At 52.2% G+C, this 18,494-nt stretch overlaps 1 protein-coding gene across 2 annotated transcripts in view; it reads left to right on the top strand.

Annotated features, from left to right (window-relative positions):
• The window catches only part of DLL3 (delta like canonical Notch ligand 3), a 332,834-nt gene that overhangs the window by 44,257 nt on the left and 270,083 nt on the right, over positions 1–18,494 (top strand). For both annotated transcript variants that reach the window (XM_075915297.2, XM_075915296.2), the window contains exon 5: positions 16,584–16,945. In XM_075915297.2, the coding sequence (XP_075771412.2) occupies positions 16,584–16,945 (362 nt within the window). The remainder of the gene's footprint in view (positions 1–16,583; positions 16,946–18,494) is intronic.

The following is an 18,494-nucleotide window of genomic DNA, read 5'->3' as shown; positions in this document are numbered from 1 at the left end:
TTCTTACCCCCTAATGCTGGCCCTGGATTTTAAATGCAGAACAACAGTTGTTTGGGCACAGCTTGGCTGTGGAGTTTTTGTGGCATGTTGGGACGAGGGAGCTCAAGAAGAACTAGGATGAGGGCCACGGGTCTAGGCTGACCTCATGCACCTCACAGGCCACTCACCCACTCCCATAATAGTCCCATAATTTCTGACTGAGTTACTGAAGTCCTCCAATCATGATAAGGCTTCAAGTTACAGAAAATCCACCATTTTCACTAGTTCAATTCAGTAAGATGCTGCAGAAGAATGTGGAAACCCACCAGAATCTCTGCCAACCCGACTCGGAGGAAAATACCTTCCTGACCCCAAATCTGGCGATCAATTAGTCTCTGAATGTCTGGACAAGACCCATTCTCCCTGGGAAAGAATTCTCTGTCGTAACTCAGGCTACGGCTACACTGCCATTTTTTTCGGAAGAAGATATGCAAATCGCGCTCCCATTTGCATATCTTCTTCCGATTCTTTTTGCAGAAGAGGTTTTTCCAATATTTGGCCCCGTGTAGACTGGGCCAAATGTCAGAAAAAAACCCTTTCTCAAGACCCTGTAAAGAGGGTCTTTTTTCCGACATTTGGCCCCATCTACACGGGGCCAAATATAGGAAAAACCTTTTCCGCAAAAAGAATCGGAAGAAGATATGCAAATGTGAGTGCGATTTGCATATCTTCTTCCGAAAAAAAAAGCGCAGTGTAGCCGTAGCCTCAGAGCCCTCCCCCTCCAGCGTCCTGTCTCCAGTCGTTGGGGATACTAGCCAATAGCAGTCAGAGAAGGGCCGTGTGCCATTGTAGGCAATCTCTTCATGCCATCCCCTCCATGAACGTGTCAAGCTCAGTCTTGAAGCCAGTTAGGTTTTGAGCCCTTTGGGAGGCTGTTTCTGAACATAACTCCTCTGGTGCCTGGAAGCTGCCTCTAATTTCAAGCCTGAACTTATTGGCCTAAGTTCCAGCCAAAGTCAAGGCCCCTTTGGCCTGGTGGACAAACCCAGAGTCAGTGCATGTGGAAATCCCTTTTGTTGCATTCACATCTGACTCAAGCAGTGTCACAGATGCATCCCTTACATGATGGGGTGGACCACATGGGCAGTCACCCTTTACAGGGCACGTGGGCCCCTCGAGAATCCAGTGTGCATATCAGTCAGCTGAGAGCAGTCTACTTAGCCTGCCTTCCATTCCTCGTGTTGATTCAATCTAGCCTCTTCCAAATAATTGTCTTCTATGGAAACAATCAAGGTGCTTGTCTCCTATGTGTAGAGACCCTCAACAAATCAAACTATGTCGTCAGGAACTGCATAAAACTCTTGGTAATATACCAATTAGGGCACAGAATTCTTTGGGGAACACGTCTCTGCAGACCATGAATGGGACTTGCACAATTTTGGCCTGAATGAGACACTCACCCAGAGGAAAATGCCATCCTGGGATCTGTGGGCATCCCAGACAAACAAGGGACTCAACCTACTCTCCACTGGAACCTCAGTCCTGTGCTTTTCCATGCTTCTCAGATGTCCCTTTGAACCACTGGCCATTTGCTCCATGTCCTACCTGGCACCGTCCTCATGTTTCCAAGAAAGAAGGGAGACGCCCCTCTCTTGACCTCAGGTGAACTTTGGTGTTCCACCATCGAGATTAACACCAAATAGAAAACCATGTTGGGTGTTGGTTGTAGCAGAATGAACACGGACAAAAGTCTGCTCAAATCACAGTGGAGTCTGTCTGCGTCTTATCAGTTAGCACATCACCCTTCCCACATGGGGCAACTTCAGCAGCATCACTTTGAGATGTACCTATCCAGGCTTCTGGAAGGCAGCATCTTTTGCAGATGCAGCTGGTGGCACTGGAGTATTACAGAATCTGGCCCAACATCATCTTTGCACCCTCCTGCTGTCAGGGTATTGCTTACTAAGCATCCAAGTGTGGAATACACATTGGGACTGGCACTCAAAGAAATGGAAGTTACTTCTCTCTAACTGGAAGTTGTTCAAGAAGTGTGGTCCTCTCTGCATTCCATTTCCCCTCAGCTGCGGTGGGGGAGATGAACTGGAGGGACATCAGTCGGCACTGCCATTTCTACCCTCCGTTCCGAGCATCAGGAGAGCAACTGCGCAGATGTGCACCTTGCTTGGAACAAATTTCCAGTCTCTGGAGCATGGAACACTTTAGCTCGCTGTCTGCTTTCCATTCTTCTGCTCTTCTCTTGCATTTCTTCACCTGGACACAATGGAACCATTTGGCCTCAGGGCTGGTAGGTTTTCAAGCCATTCTTAGGAGCAGAATACAGATTGGGGATCACACATCTCCAAGAACCTCCAGTTACAGATAAAAGAAAACACAAATATTGGCGTCAATATTTATTACCAAGTTCCGTCTAGTCTGATTAGGTGTCTCTTCCCCCAGTGGTCAGTCCATCCAGAGACACTCATACTGCAGAATATTGCTCTTGTAATGGATGCTATCTTGCATCCTGTTGTCTTCTCTTGCACCGTCCCAAACTTTCGGTTTCTTCTCATAACCAGGTAGTTTCATTAACTTCAGATCAGCCCCAACCGTCCCATTTAGGGTTTTTTCTAGGGGTTCTTCTGTCTTTGTCAAGGCTCAGGCTCGTGTTTGGCCCAGACCAGAAACACAGGGCTGAGCTGGGTTGAAAGATGCTGGTTGTTTGCACGCATGATTGAGGTAGAATCATAGAGCTGGAAGAGACCTCAGGTGGTCATCAAATCCAGCCCTCTGCCCAAGGCAGGACCAATCCCTACTGCAACCCACCCTGCCACAGTTCCAGGCTCCATCTCCAGCAACATTTCCCCCCTCTCTTTCTTACACTATTTCCTGTACAAACATCCTGTAATAACCACAGTGATCAGTTAGTACTTGGCTTTCGGCAGAGACCCCACGGGACCCTCCTAACCCCCATTGGGGAAGAATCAAGAAGATGGTCAGACATAGGTGTGTAATTTGTCTGTGTCTGACTGATCATGTATGCCACGCACATTTTGCTTTCCCTGTTGTCGGAACACATCAAGCCTGCCTCAACCCACTCCCCAATTCTTGTCACGATTCTAGCTTGTTCCCTACACTGAATGCACTTTGTCCTACACCCACAATACATCTTGTTAACTGTCTACCTCAATAAACGCCACCTCACCCCAATAAACCTCACCCCCTGCTCATAATGCATTTTGCTTCCCTCTGCCCTCCAACAAACCTTGCTCCCCTCATGCCCACCGTACTCCCCTTGCCCCTCCTCACACACCCTCCAATGCATCTCACACTCCCCCCTGACTCCATCTCCAGGCCATTCCCCCGAGACAGCCCTGCCATGCCTCATTCTCCTCAGGGTCCCGGAAATAACTTCCTCCCCTCAGATCCCCACAACATACCTTCCTCCACCCCTCAACCACACCTTGCTCCTCTCCAAGTCCTCCAGTGCACCTAGCTCCTGCCATGCCTCCATCTCACTCCATCCCCACCTCCAAAGAAACTGTACTCCACTTACGCTCCCACAACACCTCCCGAGACACCTCCCCTCCCCTTACTTCCCTCTCTTCCCCCCAACATATCTTGTTCCCCTCATGGACCAGGTCATACGAGGCCAGGCCTAGTGGTGGGAGTTCAAATGCCTGCGCCAAGGGGTGAGGCAGATCAGAGTCAGAGCCGAGGGTTGGAACTGGATTACCAGGAGTAAAGGAAGGTAGAAGCAGGGTTTGAATGGGATGGGCACAAGGCTAGGCTCAGGGCAGGAGGGGCAGAGTAGGAGTAAGACTTGGAGAGATGAGCCCAGAGAGGCCATTGGCATGTGTGTTGAGCAGCCAGCGAGGAGCTGCTGTTAGGTTTAAGAACTGGACTGCAGGCTGTGTGGTCTGTCCAGCAGCCTAGCTGGCTCATTGGGGCATCCGAAGTAGTGAGCGGGTGCAGCTTAGGGTCCTACCCCAGACAGTATCACCCCTATCAAGAGGGCCTCTCAGTGTCACCAGGACTGGTTTCTTGGAGTGGTCTCTGAAATGCCACAATACATCCAGAGCAGGAGTGATTTGCCAGTTCCTGGGACTGCTCGTCTGGGCTGTTACCCTCCAGGTCAACCAGTTCTTGGAGCGGCCATCTGACTAATTGGGACTCAAGAATCTGCGTACTAGACATACTCATTGCACCCTTGTACAGCTATGGGGCAAGGGGAAGGTTGGGGGCTGGAGGAATGTGGCAAGGGGTTCACTGTGTCTGGCTTAAGAAGGGAGACATGAAATATAGGGTGGATTTGCATGGACTTGGGTAATTGCAATCTGAAAGTTGCTGGGTTGGTTCATGCCTCAATCTGCAGAGGGCCCGGATTTTGGTGCTGAGGTGCAAGGATATTTAAAACTGCACGTGGACAGTCCGACTTGTCTCCTATGGCAAGGTCAGGGACAGCCAGGCAGTCCTTGGCTGCATGCAAGTGTTCTTTTTGTCCTTGATGGAAATGGTAGCTAGAGCTGTGACAGCTGGTACTGGACAGTTTGTGGGGATGTCTGGATGACAGCAAAGGGCAAACACCATGGCTGTCAAAAAATGGGCTTTGATGGGTAGAGACATGAGTGGCATTAGTGTAAGCAAACTCAGCACTTGGGAGTTGTCCTGGTGATAGTTCCCAAGAGGCAACCGGGAAATGAACTGAGGAGCACGGGCTGACACGATGCTTGATGGCCTTCCATGGAGCTGAAAAATCTTTTCTAGGAAGAGGCAAGCCATTTCCTGGGCAGTAGGGATTGTGTGTCAGGGGTGAAGTATGTTCTTTGGATTAAGAGGTCAACCACAACAAGGCAGCAGCTCCACAATAAAGCCGATGGAAATGGCAGACTGTGACTGAAATGAGATGGACGTGGACTGGAGAAGTTTTGGGCATGGCCAGTTGGTCTGGGTGCAGGATCTTAGGTAGTTCTTGTTTGAGGTGTGCAGGAGTGGGCGCAGAAACGCCTTGTGATTAGGCTCCAGGTGTTGAAGTGGCTGCATCGTGACGTGCCACTTTCGGACACAGCTGTGGTCCTTGGGGTCCTCTGCCATGTCTTGGAACCTGAACATGAGGGCTACTGGGGTGCCAGCATTCTCCTGCTGGCTCGTTGGGTATGAATGAACTCCATTAGGCTGTTGTCTTCTGTGCCATTTTTGAAATTGGGTGCCCTTCCTCTGAGCTCCCTCCATAACCTGGACCAACTTGGTAAAAGCTTTTGCAGAATGGAGTCTTTTTCTCACCCACTGCAAGTCAGGGGCGGCCCATGAGCCTAGGCAGACTAGGTGGTCGCCTAGGGCACTGCCGGCCTGGGGTGCCCGATGATGACATCACGGGGCGCTGGGGCGCCTGATGATTACATCATGGCCAGGCAGGAGTGCCGACCGCGCCTTCCACCTGCGGCGCCAGCTGCCACAGCCGGCCTCAGGCCGCTCCTGCTGCAAGTACTTAGCCTTATGGGATAGGGCATTGGCGTTCCTGCTTCTTGCTGCTGCATAGTAAGTGACTATGAAGTCAAAACGGTGAAGAAGAGGAGGAAGCAGTGGATCTGTTGATGGTTGAGGTGGAAAATATTCCAGGTTCTTGTGATCTGTGAGCACTTGGACAAGGAGTCTGGGCCCCTCTAATAGATGCTTTCATTACTCAAATGCTGCCTTAGTAGCTCAGAGTTCCTTATCACAGGTATCATAATCCATCTCTGCTGGGACGAGCTTGTGAGAATAATAGGTACAAGGGTGAAGTCAACATATAGGACCCATAGTTGGGACAGTAATCTCCCCGGGCGAAACTGGCTGTGTCAGCCTTCATTGAGTGGGGCAGCAGTGTCTGGGTGAACTAAGATGAGTGCTGTGGTGAATTGCTTTTTTAGCTGATCAAGGGTATGTCTACACTAGCCCCCTAGTTCGAACTAGGGAGGCTAATGTAGGCATTCGAAGTTGCAAATCAAGCCTGGGATTTAAATATCCTGCGCTTGATTTGCATCTTCCCAGCCGGTCGCCATTTTTTAAATTTACAAGTCCAGACTAACTGCCCGCATCTACACGCGACAGGGACCCAGTATTTTGAATTAAAGCCCTAAATCAAACTACTTGTTATTCCTCCTGCAAGGAGGTAGTTTGATTTAGGGGCTTTAATTCGAAATACCGGGTCCCTGCCGCGTGTAGACGCGGGCAGTTAGTCTGGACTTGTAAATTTAAAAAATGGCGACCGGACAGAAAGATGCAAATCAAGCATGGCATATTTAAATCCCGTGCTTGATTTGCAACTTCAAATGCCTACATTAGCCTCCCTAGTTCAAACTAGGGGGCTAGTGTAGACATACCCTTGATCAGCTAAAAGGTTTGGGCTTCCAAAAGAACTGGACTCCTTTTTGCAGAAGGACAGTCAGAAGAGCAGTGAGGCTGGAAAATACCTCAATGAATCACTGTTAGAAGTGAAAACAACGAAGAGTCCTGTGGCACCTTAGGGTATGTCTACACTACCCCGCTAGTTCGAACTAGCAGGGGTAATGTAGTCATCTGCAATTGCAAATGAAGCCGCGCGGCACGGGGTTCGAACTAGCCGGCATTTAAAAATGGCGCCGGCCGGCTTAATGCAAATGAAGCCCGGGAAATTCAAATCCCGGGCTTCATTTGCAATTGCGAATGACTACATTACCCCTGCTAGTTCGAACTAGCAGGATGGTGTAGACATACTCTCTGAGATTAACACATTTATTAGGTGTGACACTCATCTGATGAAGCGGGTTTTACCCATGAGAGCTCATGACCTAATAAATGTGTTAGTCTGTCTCTGAGGTTCCACAGGACTGCTCATTGTTTTACAGTTACAGACTAACACGGCTACCCCTTTGAGACTTATTAAAAGTTACTGAAACGTAGGAACTGTTGGACTCTGTAGTTAGTGTGAGCTTATTAACAATGGCCACCACCCTGCATGGGTCCATGCTTAATCCCTTGGGGGAAATACTGTATCCTGATCCAACTTGCATTTTTTGGGTTTTGTGTGGCGATGGTGCTGGTGAAGCCTTCCTAGGATGCTGCAAACATGCTGATCAAGAGACGCCTGACTGTCAGAAAAAGCTGAGGGTGTTGTCCAGATTAATGACAGCATAGCACAGCCAACCACCAAAACGTGCTTGCCAAAGTCTACGCTATGACACAAGATTATCACCTAGCAAAACTCATGCAATCTCTTGTGGAGAACAGACTTTTTCTATAGAACCGTGCAAGAAATAGAACCACTGGAGACAACAATGAAATGGTCCCGTCCCCCCCCCACAGGAGTGTGTTAGTGCCACTCTTCTTCAACATAAATGTCAATGACCTTCTCATACAGAGCAATATGAGGAGCTTTATATAAGCCATTGATCAATGGATCATGTCACAAAAGGATGTGGTTGCTGTCAAGAATCAACTGAAGTGTACAATAAGAACCAGCTTTGTGCCAACCTGACCAAGACACAGGTGATGGCCTTTCACTTTTGCTGCCAAGAAACCAAGTGAAAACTGAACATCCACTCTTTGGGGGTGACATTGGACCAGACACTTTCCTTCGAATCACATCTAGAGAAGATTAAAAAAAAAAAAAAAAAAAAAAAAGGAAGTTAGCACCTGTAACAAAAAATTCCAAAAGTTGGTTACGTCAAAGTGGGGAGCCAATTTAGTTACTTTGGCTATGTCTAGACTGGCACTTTTTATCAGAAAAAGGTATGCAAATTGTGTTGTGCAATTTGCATACCTTTTTCCAATAGTTTTGTTGGAAGAGGCTTGTCTATACTGGGCCAAATTTCAGAAAAACCTCCTCTTTCAGAAATGTCAGAAGAGCAGACATGTTCCTCAGAGTTTTTCCGGAAAAACTGTAGTCTAGGCATAGCCTTTGAGAACTAATGGATCCATAGCAGAGTATACATGTCCCTTGGGAACCATTCATCCATGCTAAGAAATTAGACTCTATTCTAAACCACAATTATCATGGAATAATAGGATGTCTGAAGCCAACACCAAAGAAAATCTTGTACTTTCTGGCTGGCATTATGCAACCTGATCTCAGGAGATAGATAGTAAGACAAAGAAAAAGATCATGACAGATGGAGGATCCAAGGCATCCATTATATAGTCACACAGGAATAATCAAATGCCTTATGACACAGTTTTATTACCCAGTGTTGTGCCTTTGATGTGATAGTTGGCAAGGCATGACTAGAGTTATGGAATGAATCCAATGCACTGAAATAGATCTGGAAACCCAAGAGGACTTTCTTGGAGGGGCTGATGTGGTCAGCATGGCCTGAACCACCTGTGTATGCAAACTGGCAGATCAAAGACTAATATGATCAAATGGGGCTACTCTAATGACACGAATATATGTGAATGCAGTGAGGTGCAGACCCATGGAACATCTGTTCATTTGCCAACTTTTTGGGACCACCTGTACAGAGGAGGATATCGCTATAGTGACAGACCCAACCATCTAATTTGTGAGAAGGACATGAGAAGAAGCAGAAGACTTAACACAGTGGTCTTCACAGATCGGAAGATATCATTTATGAAGTGCTGGAATGTTGCTGGGGCATTGCATAGACCCAACAGCATGACCCTGTTCTCAGAGTGCCTGTACTGTGCATGGAAGACTGTCTTCCATTCAACTCCCTCCCTAACTTGGGGCAAATTCTAGGCCCCATGAAGATGAAGCTTGGTAAAAACTTTTGCAGAGTTCTTTTCAAAAGCCAAATTAATGAGAGGACAAGGGTATTGATTTTTGAATTGTAACTCTGTTTAGTGCCCAATAGTGAACACAGGGCTTTAGTGATCTTTTTTTTTTCTTTACAAAGAAAATTGGAGCCCTAGCTGGAGATGTGGAAGGATGGATAAACACTCTTTGTAGATTTTTCTGGAGGTGGTCATGGAAAGTTCTGGCTCTGAAAGAAAGTAGATGCAGCCAAAAGGGATTCCTGCTCCAGTCTGGAAGCCAATGGGACAGTCATAATTACAAGTGATTGGTAGAGTGCCCATGTGTTTTTTGTTGGACAAGTTAGCAAAATCTTTGTATTTAAGTGGTAATGGCAGGGGCAGTGGACTAGACTGCAGAAGTTAATGAGACATCCTGGGGGTTAACCAGTTCAAACTGGGAATCTCTAGGAAGGCAGACTGAACCACTGAACCCAGTCTAGGGTTCCCACAATCAGATTGTAGGAGACAGAATTGCTGACAATGTGGGGGACAGAACTGTATCCTGCCTGCTCTTCAACAAATGCTTGGGTCATGGGCAGTGAGCCGGGGCATGCCAAGAATTAGTGGAAAGTGTGATGCTTTGATAAGTTTAGATCGAAGGGTCTCTTGGTGAGTCACAGCTTCCAGGGGTTTCATTCTGGTGAGGAACCAAACCTGACGAGAGGAGTGAGCCGCCAATAGGCTCCGACAAGTCTGCAGTGTTCTTGTGTTGTGTGGAGATGTGAATCCAATGGTACCTCCAGGAGGACCTTGAAGAAGGAAGGGTGACAGATTTGCAGAGAGCATCTGAGAGGTGTCAGGGCCTGCAGGAAAGCAGCTCAACACAAAGCATGCAGCCCTTCCACTGTATAGGCAATAGTCTTGATGCCCAATGCTGCCTTTTCTCTGTGTTGCTAAGATAGGGCTGGATTTGGCCAGACTGTGTTGGTTTGGGCTTCAGGGAAGGTGCCCAAGGTTTGGCTGGAGATGCTAGAACTGGCAGGTGCTGGGAAGCTGACATTCTGTTCTGGTGGTGTTCCATCAAGCAGTTATCAGTCTGCACGCTGAGGTCCATCACGGCATCTGGAGTGGGTGGGGGAGTCCATTTATGCCAGGTCATCTTTGATGTTGCCAGTTAGGCTGAAGCAGAATCAATAATGCTGCGTAATTGTGTTCCGTTCAGTATCTGTTACCAAGCGGTGGAATGCTGCCGCATATATAGCAGGATGCCAGTGTCCCTGCTGTGACAGCTGAAGGGTGGCCTCAGCTGTGCACGTGTGAGTAGTGTCCTCCGAGATCACGGACACCGCTTGAACGAAGTTCTCGAGCTTGCTCAGGAGTGGGCGTGCTTTCTTTAGGAGTGGGGATGCCCAGCCCCACCCTGGATAGGTCAGTGGGCACAGAAGAAATAGGAGCTAGTATTGATTCTCCTCTCCTATCTCAGTGTTCCCTGAACACCAATAAATATATGAGGCAGGGAAATCTTTGACTTACATGGAGCAAAGGGCAGAAATGAGGTGGAGGTGCCTGCCTATGCCCATAGGGTAGCAACCTAGATCTCCAACATAAGTAGAGCCCTACCAAATTCACAGTCCCTTTTAGTCAATTTCACGGGCATGGGATTTTTTAAATGGTAAATGTTATGATTTCAGCTATTTATATCTGAAATGTCATGGTGTTGCAATTGCAGGGGTTCTGACCCACAAAGGAGTTGTGTGGGGGTTGCTGTACTGCTACCTTTCTGTGCAGCTGCTGGCAGCAGCATTGCCTTCAGAACTGGCCAGCTGGAGAGCGGTGGCTGTTGGCCAGCAATTGAGTGGTAGAAAGGATGGAGAAAGACTGTTCACAATAGTGACACATGGCAGAACAAGGAGCAATGGTCTCAAGTTGCGGTGGGAGAGGTCCAGGTTGGATATTAGGAAAAACTATTTCACTAGGAGGGTGGTGAAGCACTGGAATGGGTCACGTAGGGAAGTAGTGGAGTCTCCATCCCTAGAGGTGTTTAAGTCTCGGTTTGACAAAGCCCTGGCTGGGTTGATTTAGTGGAATTGGTCCTGCCTAGAGCAGGGGGCTGGTCTTGTTGCCCTTCCGAGGTCTCTTCCAGCTCCAAGGTTCTATGATTCTAGAATTGAGCTTTGAAGGCAGAGCCAACCATGAGCAGCAGCACCGAGGTAAGGCTGGCATGGTATGGTATTGCCACCCTTACTTCTGCACAGCTGCCTGCAGAGCTGGGTCCCTCGTCAGCAGCTGCCACTCTCCTGCTCTGAAAGCAGCAGTACAGAAGTGAGGGTGACAATACCATTCCATGCTGGAATCAGGAAAGAGATCTTGGAGTTATCGTGGACAGTTCTCTGAAAACTTCCACGTAGTGTGCAGTGGCGGTTAAAAAGGCAAATAGGATGCTAGGAATTATTAGGAAAGGGATAGAAAATAAGACCCAGAATATCTTACTGGCCCTGTATAAAACTATGGTACGCCCACATCTTGAATACTGTGTACAGATGTGGTCTCCTCACCTCAAAAAAGATATTTTGGCCTTGGAAAGGGTTCAGAAAAGGGCAACTAAAATGATTAGGGGTTTGGAACGGGTCCCATATGAGGAGAGGTTAAAGCGACTGGGACTTTTCAGTTTAGAAAAGAGGAGACTGAGGGGGGATATGATAGAGGTATATACAATCATGAGTGGTGTGGAGAGGGCGGATAAAGAAAAGTTATTTATTAGTTCCCTAAAGAGAAGAACTAGAGGACACCAAATGAAATTAATGGGTAACAGGTTTAAAACTAATAAAAGAAAGTTCTTCTTCACACAGGGTGTAGTCAACCTGTGGAACTCCTTGCCAGAGGAGGCTGTGAAGGCTAGGACTATAATAGAGTTTAAAGAGAAGCTAGATAGTTTCATGGAGGTTAGGTCCATAAAAGGCTATTAGCCAGGGGATAAAATGGTGTCCTTGGCCTCTGTTTGTCAGAGGCTAGAGAGGGATGGCAAGAGACAAATCGCTTGATCATTGTCTTCGGTCCACCCTCTCTGGGGCACCTGGTGCTAGCCACTGTTGGCAGACAGGATACTGGGCTAGATGGACCTTTGGTCTGACCCAGTACGGCCGTTCTTATGTTCTTATGCTCCCTTGCTTCTGCACTGCTGCTGTGGGTGCTGCCTTCAGAGGTGGGCGGCACATGGTCAAAATTACAACCAGTTGCTCTCCAGCTCTGAAGGCAGAAATGCAGAAGTAAGGGTGGCAATACTGTGACTCTCCTAAAATAACCGTGTGATCCCCTGAAACTCCTTTTTGGGTCAGGATCGCCAATTTGAGAAACTCTGGGCTCCTCTTTTAAAATCTGTATACAATAGGGAAAAACACATAAAAGGCCACTTTTTACGGGAGAATACCAGATTTCATGGTCCGTGATGCGTTTTACATGATTGTGAATTTGGTAGGGCCCTAAGCATAGGGCCTGCAGGGTTTGCAAGGCACTCCATGTCTCCAGCAAGAGAATATTGGCCAGCAAGAGAGCCCTATGAGCCACTGGTCTGGACCCCTTGTGAGCCTAGTTCCCCTCTGTTTACTGTGGGCTGCTCAAACGGTCAGTGGACTGTGTGGTAGGTGGTCAAAGCTAGATGTTGAAATGGGAGTCAGGCTTAGTGGTTGGAATCAGAATGCCAGAGCCAAGGGCTGAGGCAGAGTTGGAGTGAGCAGTCAGAGCTGAGGGTCAGACTCGGATTGCCTGGCGTCAGGAAAGGCAGGAACAGGGCTGGTTCTGAGGCTGGGACAGGATGAGAATAAGGTCAGTGTGGACTGGAACAGTGGAGGAGCAGAGCAGGACAAAACTCAGAGAGACACAAGCCCAAGGAAGCAGGGAGGTGTGGACATATCGAGCAGCCGGTCCAGCAAGGGTCGACTGTCTGGTAGCTTAGTCAGCTTGTTGGGGTGTCATAGCTACTCAGCAGGAGCAGCTGAGCCAAGGGCCTTACTCCTGGCTGCAGTGTTCCCTCTAAGCTGTATGATAGCACAGCCTCACAGGTAGATTAATCAACCTTGCCCAGTCAGAGACTCAGGGCTCCCTACGCTGAGTTCACTGACTGGGCGGCTCTGGTTAATCACCTGTGAAGCTGTGCTGCTGGGTGGTTTAGAGCAGGGGTGTCCAAACTTTTTTCAAAGAGGGCCAGATTTGATGAAGTGAACATGCGTGAGGGCCGACCATTTTGCCTGACATTCTTTGAACCATTAAAATTAAATGCAAATTAACTATTTTATGCAAAGTTTATTGCAAACAGCATACTTTTCATTTCGTCACATGGATGACAAATCTAAACAGGTGTTAAATCACTCTGCCTTTCATATCTGAAGGCCAGATGAAAAAAAAATCCAAGAAGCTGAAATATATGTCAGGAACATTGTAAAGTACTTTACATATTATTGGTAATAAAGGTTGTCTGTCAACTTTTAAATTCAAAAAATATGAACAGGAACATAACACCAAGTATACATGTTGTGTCCAAATATATTTATAACTGATTTAGACCAACTGACATTAACTGAGATTTTACAATGTATTCATCTCAATACATATGGATTCGTTGGGGGCCATCAAAGATAGATATTGCCAAATTACCTGTGGGGCCGTATTAAACCGGAACACGGGCCGCAATTGGCCCGCGGGCCGGACTTTGGACATGCCTGGTTTAGAGGGAACACTGCCTGGGAGTACTCCTCCCCCACCGTTGGCCCTGTGCTTCTCTCATGCCCCCCACCCTCCCCACCCCCTGCTCCTCTCATGCCCCCCACCACACTGCATTCCTCTCATGCCCACCTGTGGCCCATGCTTCTCTCATGCCCCTCCTCCTGCCACCCCATGCTGTCATGCCCCTCACCCCGCTGCACTGCGCTCCCCTCATGCCCCCTAATGAACCTGGCTCCCCTCATGCCCACAAAACACCTTATTCTCCCCCACCTCATGCCTTCCCCTGCTGCCCCACCTTGCTTCCTTCATGCTGCCCCGACACCCTATGCTCCCCTCAAGCGGCTTGACACATCTTGCTCCCCCATGCGCCTCATTCCCTCACGTCCACCGTGACTCGCTCCTTTCATGTCCACCAGTGTGTCTTGCTTCCCTTCACGTCTACCAATGTGCCTCCTTCCTCCTCGATTCGCCTTGTTTCCCCATGTTCCTCGAAGCACTTCACTCCCCTAACACGCCTCACTTCACCTCACGTCCAAGAACTTACCTTTCTCCCCCTCATGCTTCTTGTTCCCCCATGTTCCTCGACATGCCTCATTCCCCTAATGCACCTCGCTCCCCCTCATGTCCATCAATGCACCTAGCTACCCCTCATGGCTCCTCTTACGCAACTTGCTCCTCCTCAATGCCCCTTGGTCCTCCCCCACATTCCTTCACGCACCTCACTCGCCTAATGCACCTTGCTCCACCCCACGTCGCTCCTGTGCTCCCCCAATGTCCCTGACGCTCCCCACTGTGCCTCACTCCTCAGATCACCCCCCGCTGTGCCTCGCTCCCCTCGGCCCGCCCCCCGCTGTCCCTTGCTTCTCAGCCTGCTCCCCCGCACTGTGCCTTGCTCCCCTCAGCCCGCCCCCCCACTGTGCCTCGCTCCCCTCAGCCCGCCCCCCCGCAGTGCCTCGCTTCCCTCAGCCCGCTCCCCCGCTGTGCCTCGCTCCCCTCAGCCTGCCCCTGCTGTGCCTCGCTTCTCAGCCTGCCCCCCCCACTGTGCCTTGCTCCCCTCAGCCCGCCACCTGCTGTGCCTCGCTCCCCTCAGCCCGCCCCCCGCTGTGCCTCGCTTCTCAGCCTGCCCCCCCCACTGTGCCTTGCTCCCCTCAGCCCGCCCCCCGCTGTGCCTCGCTCCCCTCAGCCCGCCACCTGCTGTGCCTCGCTCCCCTCAGCCCACCCCCCGCTGTGCCTCGCTTCTCAGCCTGACCCCCCCCACTGTGCCTTGCTCCCCTCAGCCCGCCCCCCGCTGTGCCTCGCTCCCCTCAGCCCGCCCCCCGCTGTGCCTCGCTCCTCAGCCCGCCCCCCGCTGTGCCTCGCTCCCCTCAGCCCGCCCCCCGCTGTGCCTCGCTTCTCAGCCTGCCCCCCCCACTGTGCCTTGCTCCCCTCAGCCTGCCCCCCGCTGTGCCTCGCTCCCCTCAGCCCGCCCCCGCTGTGCCTTGCTCCCCTCAGCCCACCTCCCTGCTGTGCCTCGCTTCTCAGCCTGCCCCCCCACTGTGCCTTGCTCCCCTCAGCCCGCCCCCTGCTGTGCCTCGCTTCCCTCAGCCCACCCCCCCACTGTGCCTCGCTCCCCTCAGCCCGCCCCCCCCCCCCCACTGTGCCTTGCTCCCCTCAGCCCGCTCCCTGCTGTGCCTCTCTTCCCTCAGGCTGCCCCCCCGCTGTGCCTCGCTCCCCTCAGCCCACCTCCCTGCTGTGCCTCGCTCCCCTCAGCCCACCTCCCCGCTGTGCCTTGCTCCCCTCAGCCCGCCCCCCCACTGTGCCTCGCTCCCCTCAGCCCACCTCCCTGCTGTGCCTCGCTCCCCTCAGCCCGCCCCCCCACTGTGCCTTGCTCCCCTCAGCCCGCCCCCCCCTGCTGTGCCTTGCTCCCCTCAGCCCACCTCCCCGCTGTGCCTTGCTCCCCTCAGCCCGCCTCCCTGCTGTGCCTCGCTCCCCTCAGCCCACCTCCCTGCTGTGCCTCGCTCCCCTCAGCCCACCTCCCTGCTGTGCCTCGCTCCCCTCAGCCCGCCACCTGCTGTGCCTTGCTCCCCTCAGCCCACCTCCCTGCTGTGTCTTGCTCCCCTCAGCCCGCCTCCCCGCTGTGCCTTGCTCCTCAGACCACCAACCTGCTGTGCTTCACTCCCCTCAGCCCGCTCCCCTGCTGTGCCTCGCTCCCCTTTCATGCCCCCTTCATGCCTCTAAATATCTCACACCCCCTCTGCACCTCACTCCTCTCACCCTCCCACCCCCACTGTACCTTGCTCCTCCTCACATACCATCCTCGTGCTCTCATGTCCCCTCAGTGTTCCTTATGCTCTACTTTGCTTGGCTCTCCTCACGCCTTCCCTTGCTCTGCCTTGCATGCTTCCATGGCCTCCCAACACACTACAGCTCCCCCCCACACCCTGTGCCCCATTCCCCTCATGTTCCTTGTGTCCCCTGTTGCATCTTGGTGCCCCTCACATGCCCCCCACTGCTCCTTGTGCCTCTTGTCTCCTTCCCCTCATGGTCCTTCTGATGTGCCTGGGTCCCCCACAACTGCACTGCACCTCACTTTCTCCCCACTGCCCATGCGCCTCTCCCCCACGGCTCTTCACGTCCTCACAGCCCCTCCGATGTGCCTAGGTTCCACAAGGCCCCTACTGCACCTCACTCCCCCTTCTGCATCCTGTTTCCCTCATGGGCCCCAAATTCACCTTCACCCACACCTTGTTTCACCCTCTCCTCACATGCCTCATCCACCCTTTCCAATCAGGCATGAAGCTCACTCACCGTAAGTAGCCAGTATCCCCTCCCTGTGCCCATTAGGATCTGAGCTTGCTCTCAATGAGTTCCTGCCCCCGGCTTAGCTGCCCCCCCCCACTCACCAGATCAAGCCTGGTGGGCATGGAGATTACCCTCAATTGCCACCCACTCCCCGCCTCACTCCTTTCCCTGTTTAGCTGCCTCTTTTGTCCCAAGGAGCAATGGGGAGGGAATGGAGACAGGAAATCACAAGCATGTGGGGCCTTTTGAGGCAGGTGGGATGGTGGCAGGTGCCACCAATGGTTAAAGACATTAAATCTGTATAGAAAACCCTTCTCCCCCTTCCTTGACCCCTCCCTCTCTCCCCTTCCCTTCCTCCGGACCTTTCCCTCTCTCTCCTCTGTTCAACTCTCCAGCTATCTGTCTGCCGGGCTGCAGCGAGAGGCATGGCTTCTGCGAGCGGCCTGGGGAGTGCAAGTGCCGGATCGGCTGGCAGGGACGCCTGTGTGATGAGTGTGTCCGGTACCCGGGCTGCCTGCACGGCACCTGCAGCCAGCCCTGGCAGTGCAACTGCCAGGAGGGCTGGGGCGGCCTCTTCTGCAACCAGGATCTCAACTACTGCACCAACCACCGGCCCTGCCAGAACGGCGCCACCTGCACCAACACGGGCCAGGGCAGCTATACCTGCAGCTGCCGGGCTGGCTTCACGGGCACGGGCTGCGAGATTGAGACCAACGAGTGCGACAGCAACCCCTGCAAGAGCGGAGGCAGCTGTGACGTCAGTATCACCCTCCCCCATCCCTCTGTAGCCCCCACTCCCCACAGCAACCCCCATCCCCAATCCACAGCCCCCAATCCCATTGCAATCCTCCAACCCCTGCAAGAACAGGGGCAGCTGTGACATCAGTATTGCCTCCTCCTGTCCCCACCCCGCTGAAGTGCCAGTGCCCCACTGCAACCCAGGGATTTGAACAGTTAACCAGTTACCCGGTAAGCATCGCCCTGACCGTGATGCTTATTGGATTAACCAGCACCTGGGAGCCAGACCACGTAGAGAGCTGCTCCAGCCCCACCGGGCCCCACTGTGCTGCAGGCTGGGGCAGGAGCCGGCAGCGGGGGCTGGAGAAGGCAGCAGCTGTGGCATCAGTATCACCTCGTTCCCCTCCTCACAGCCAGTGCCACTGCACCTCCCATTATCCCCCTACTGTCCTTCCTTCCCCTGCTGGCTGAGGGGTAGCTGCTACATCAGCCTTACCTCCTCCCCCCATTACCAGCACTGCCGCTGGGGGCGTGGCATGTACAGTGGGGGGGGGGGGAAGGGGAGATGGGGGAGGGAATGGGTGACCCTTTAATCCCCAGGTCCTGCAATATGGGAGGCAGTGGCCACATCCCCCACAAAGGGGGCCAGGTCTCCCCCGAGTAGAAGTGAGGGATAAGGTCTCCTTTCCCTAGCCCCAGGAACTAGGCAGCCAAGATGCTATGGTGATGGGTGGCTCCTTGCCATGTGCAGGGGGCAAGGTGAAGGGGTGTCACTGTATTTAGAAAACACCCCTCTGAAAAGACTGGGGACAGGAGCATGGGAGGGGGAGAGATTGGAGGCTGTGGAAATACCCTGTTGCCACGTCCCCCCCACCCCCGGCCATGTTCTGCACAGTGGCTAGGCTGTTCTTTAAGCGAGTGGTTCCCAACCTTTTTTAAACCGCATTCCCAAACTTTTAGCAGACCGATAGAACTTTATTTGCATATTCATTGTGCGGATAACGAATATGCAATTGTGCAGAATTGTTGCCCCGTCTGCCAAAAGCCCCTGTCCCCTGAGCTGCCGTGAACAGCGGCTGTTCGCAGTGGCTCAGGGGGCTAGGGCTGGGGTACACCCTGGCCCCCTGAACCCCCCAGTGCCAGCCCTAACCCCCACTCCTCCACTACCCCCAGTGCCAGCCCCGCATCCAGAATGCCTCAGTGCCAGCCCCCTGCCCCTTAGAGCCTGCCACCACCTGACCCCCCATTGCCAGGCTCCTGTTTCCAGAGCCCCACTGCACCCAGGCACCCAAGAGTCCCGCCTCCGTGCCAAGCCCCAGTCCCCAGTATTAGCCCAGTCCCCAGAGCTCCCAGTGCCAGCCCTGTCCCCATAGAACCCCCCACTTCTAGCTCCACCTGCAGAGGACACCAGTGCCAGCTCCCCACCTTTTAGAGTCTCCTGCCCCTTAGAGCATCCTAGTACTAGCCTTGCCCCCAGAGCCCCCAGTATTAGCTTTGCCTCCAGAGCCCCCCAGCACTAGCCCTGCCCCCAGAGTCCCCTAGTGCCTGCCCCGCCCCCCTCACCTGGC

This window comes from Pelodiscus sinensis, chromosome 18 (genome assembly GCF_052426305.1).
Source record: "Pelodiscus sinensis isolate ZL-2025 chromosome 18, ASM5242630v1, whole genome shotgun sequence".
NCBI classification, from domain to species: domain Eukaryota; kingdom Metazoa; phylum Chordata; order Testudines; family Trionychidae; genus Pelodiscus; species Pelodiscus sinensis.
The sequence above is the reverse complement of the archived record's forward strand: the minus strand, read 5'-3'. Positions and strand labels throughout refer to the sequence as shown.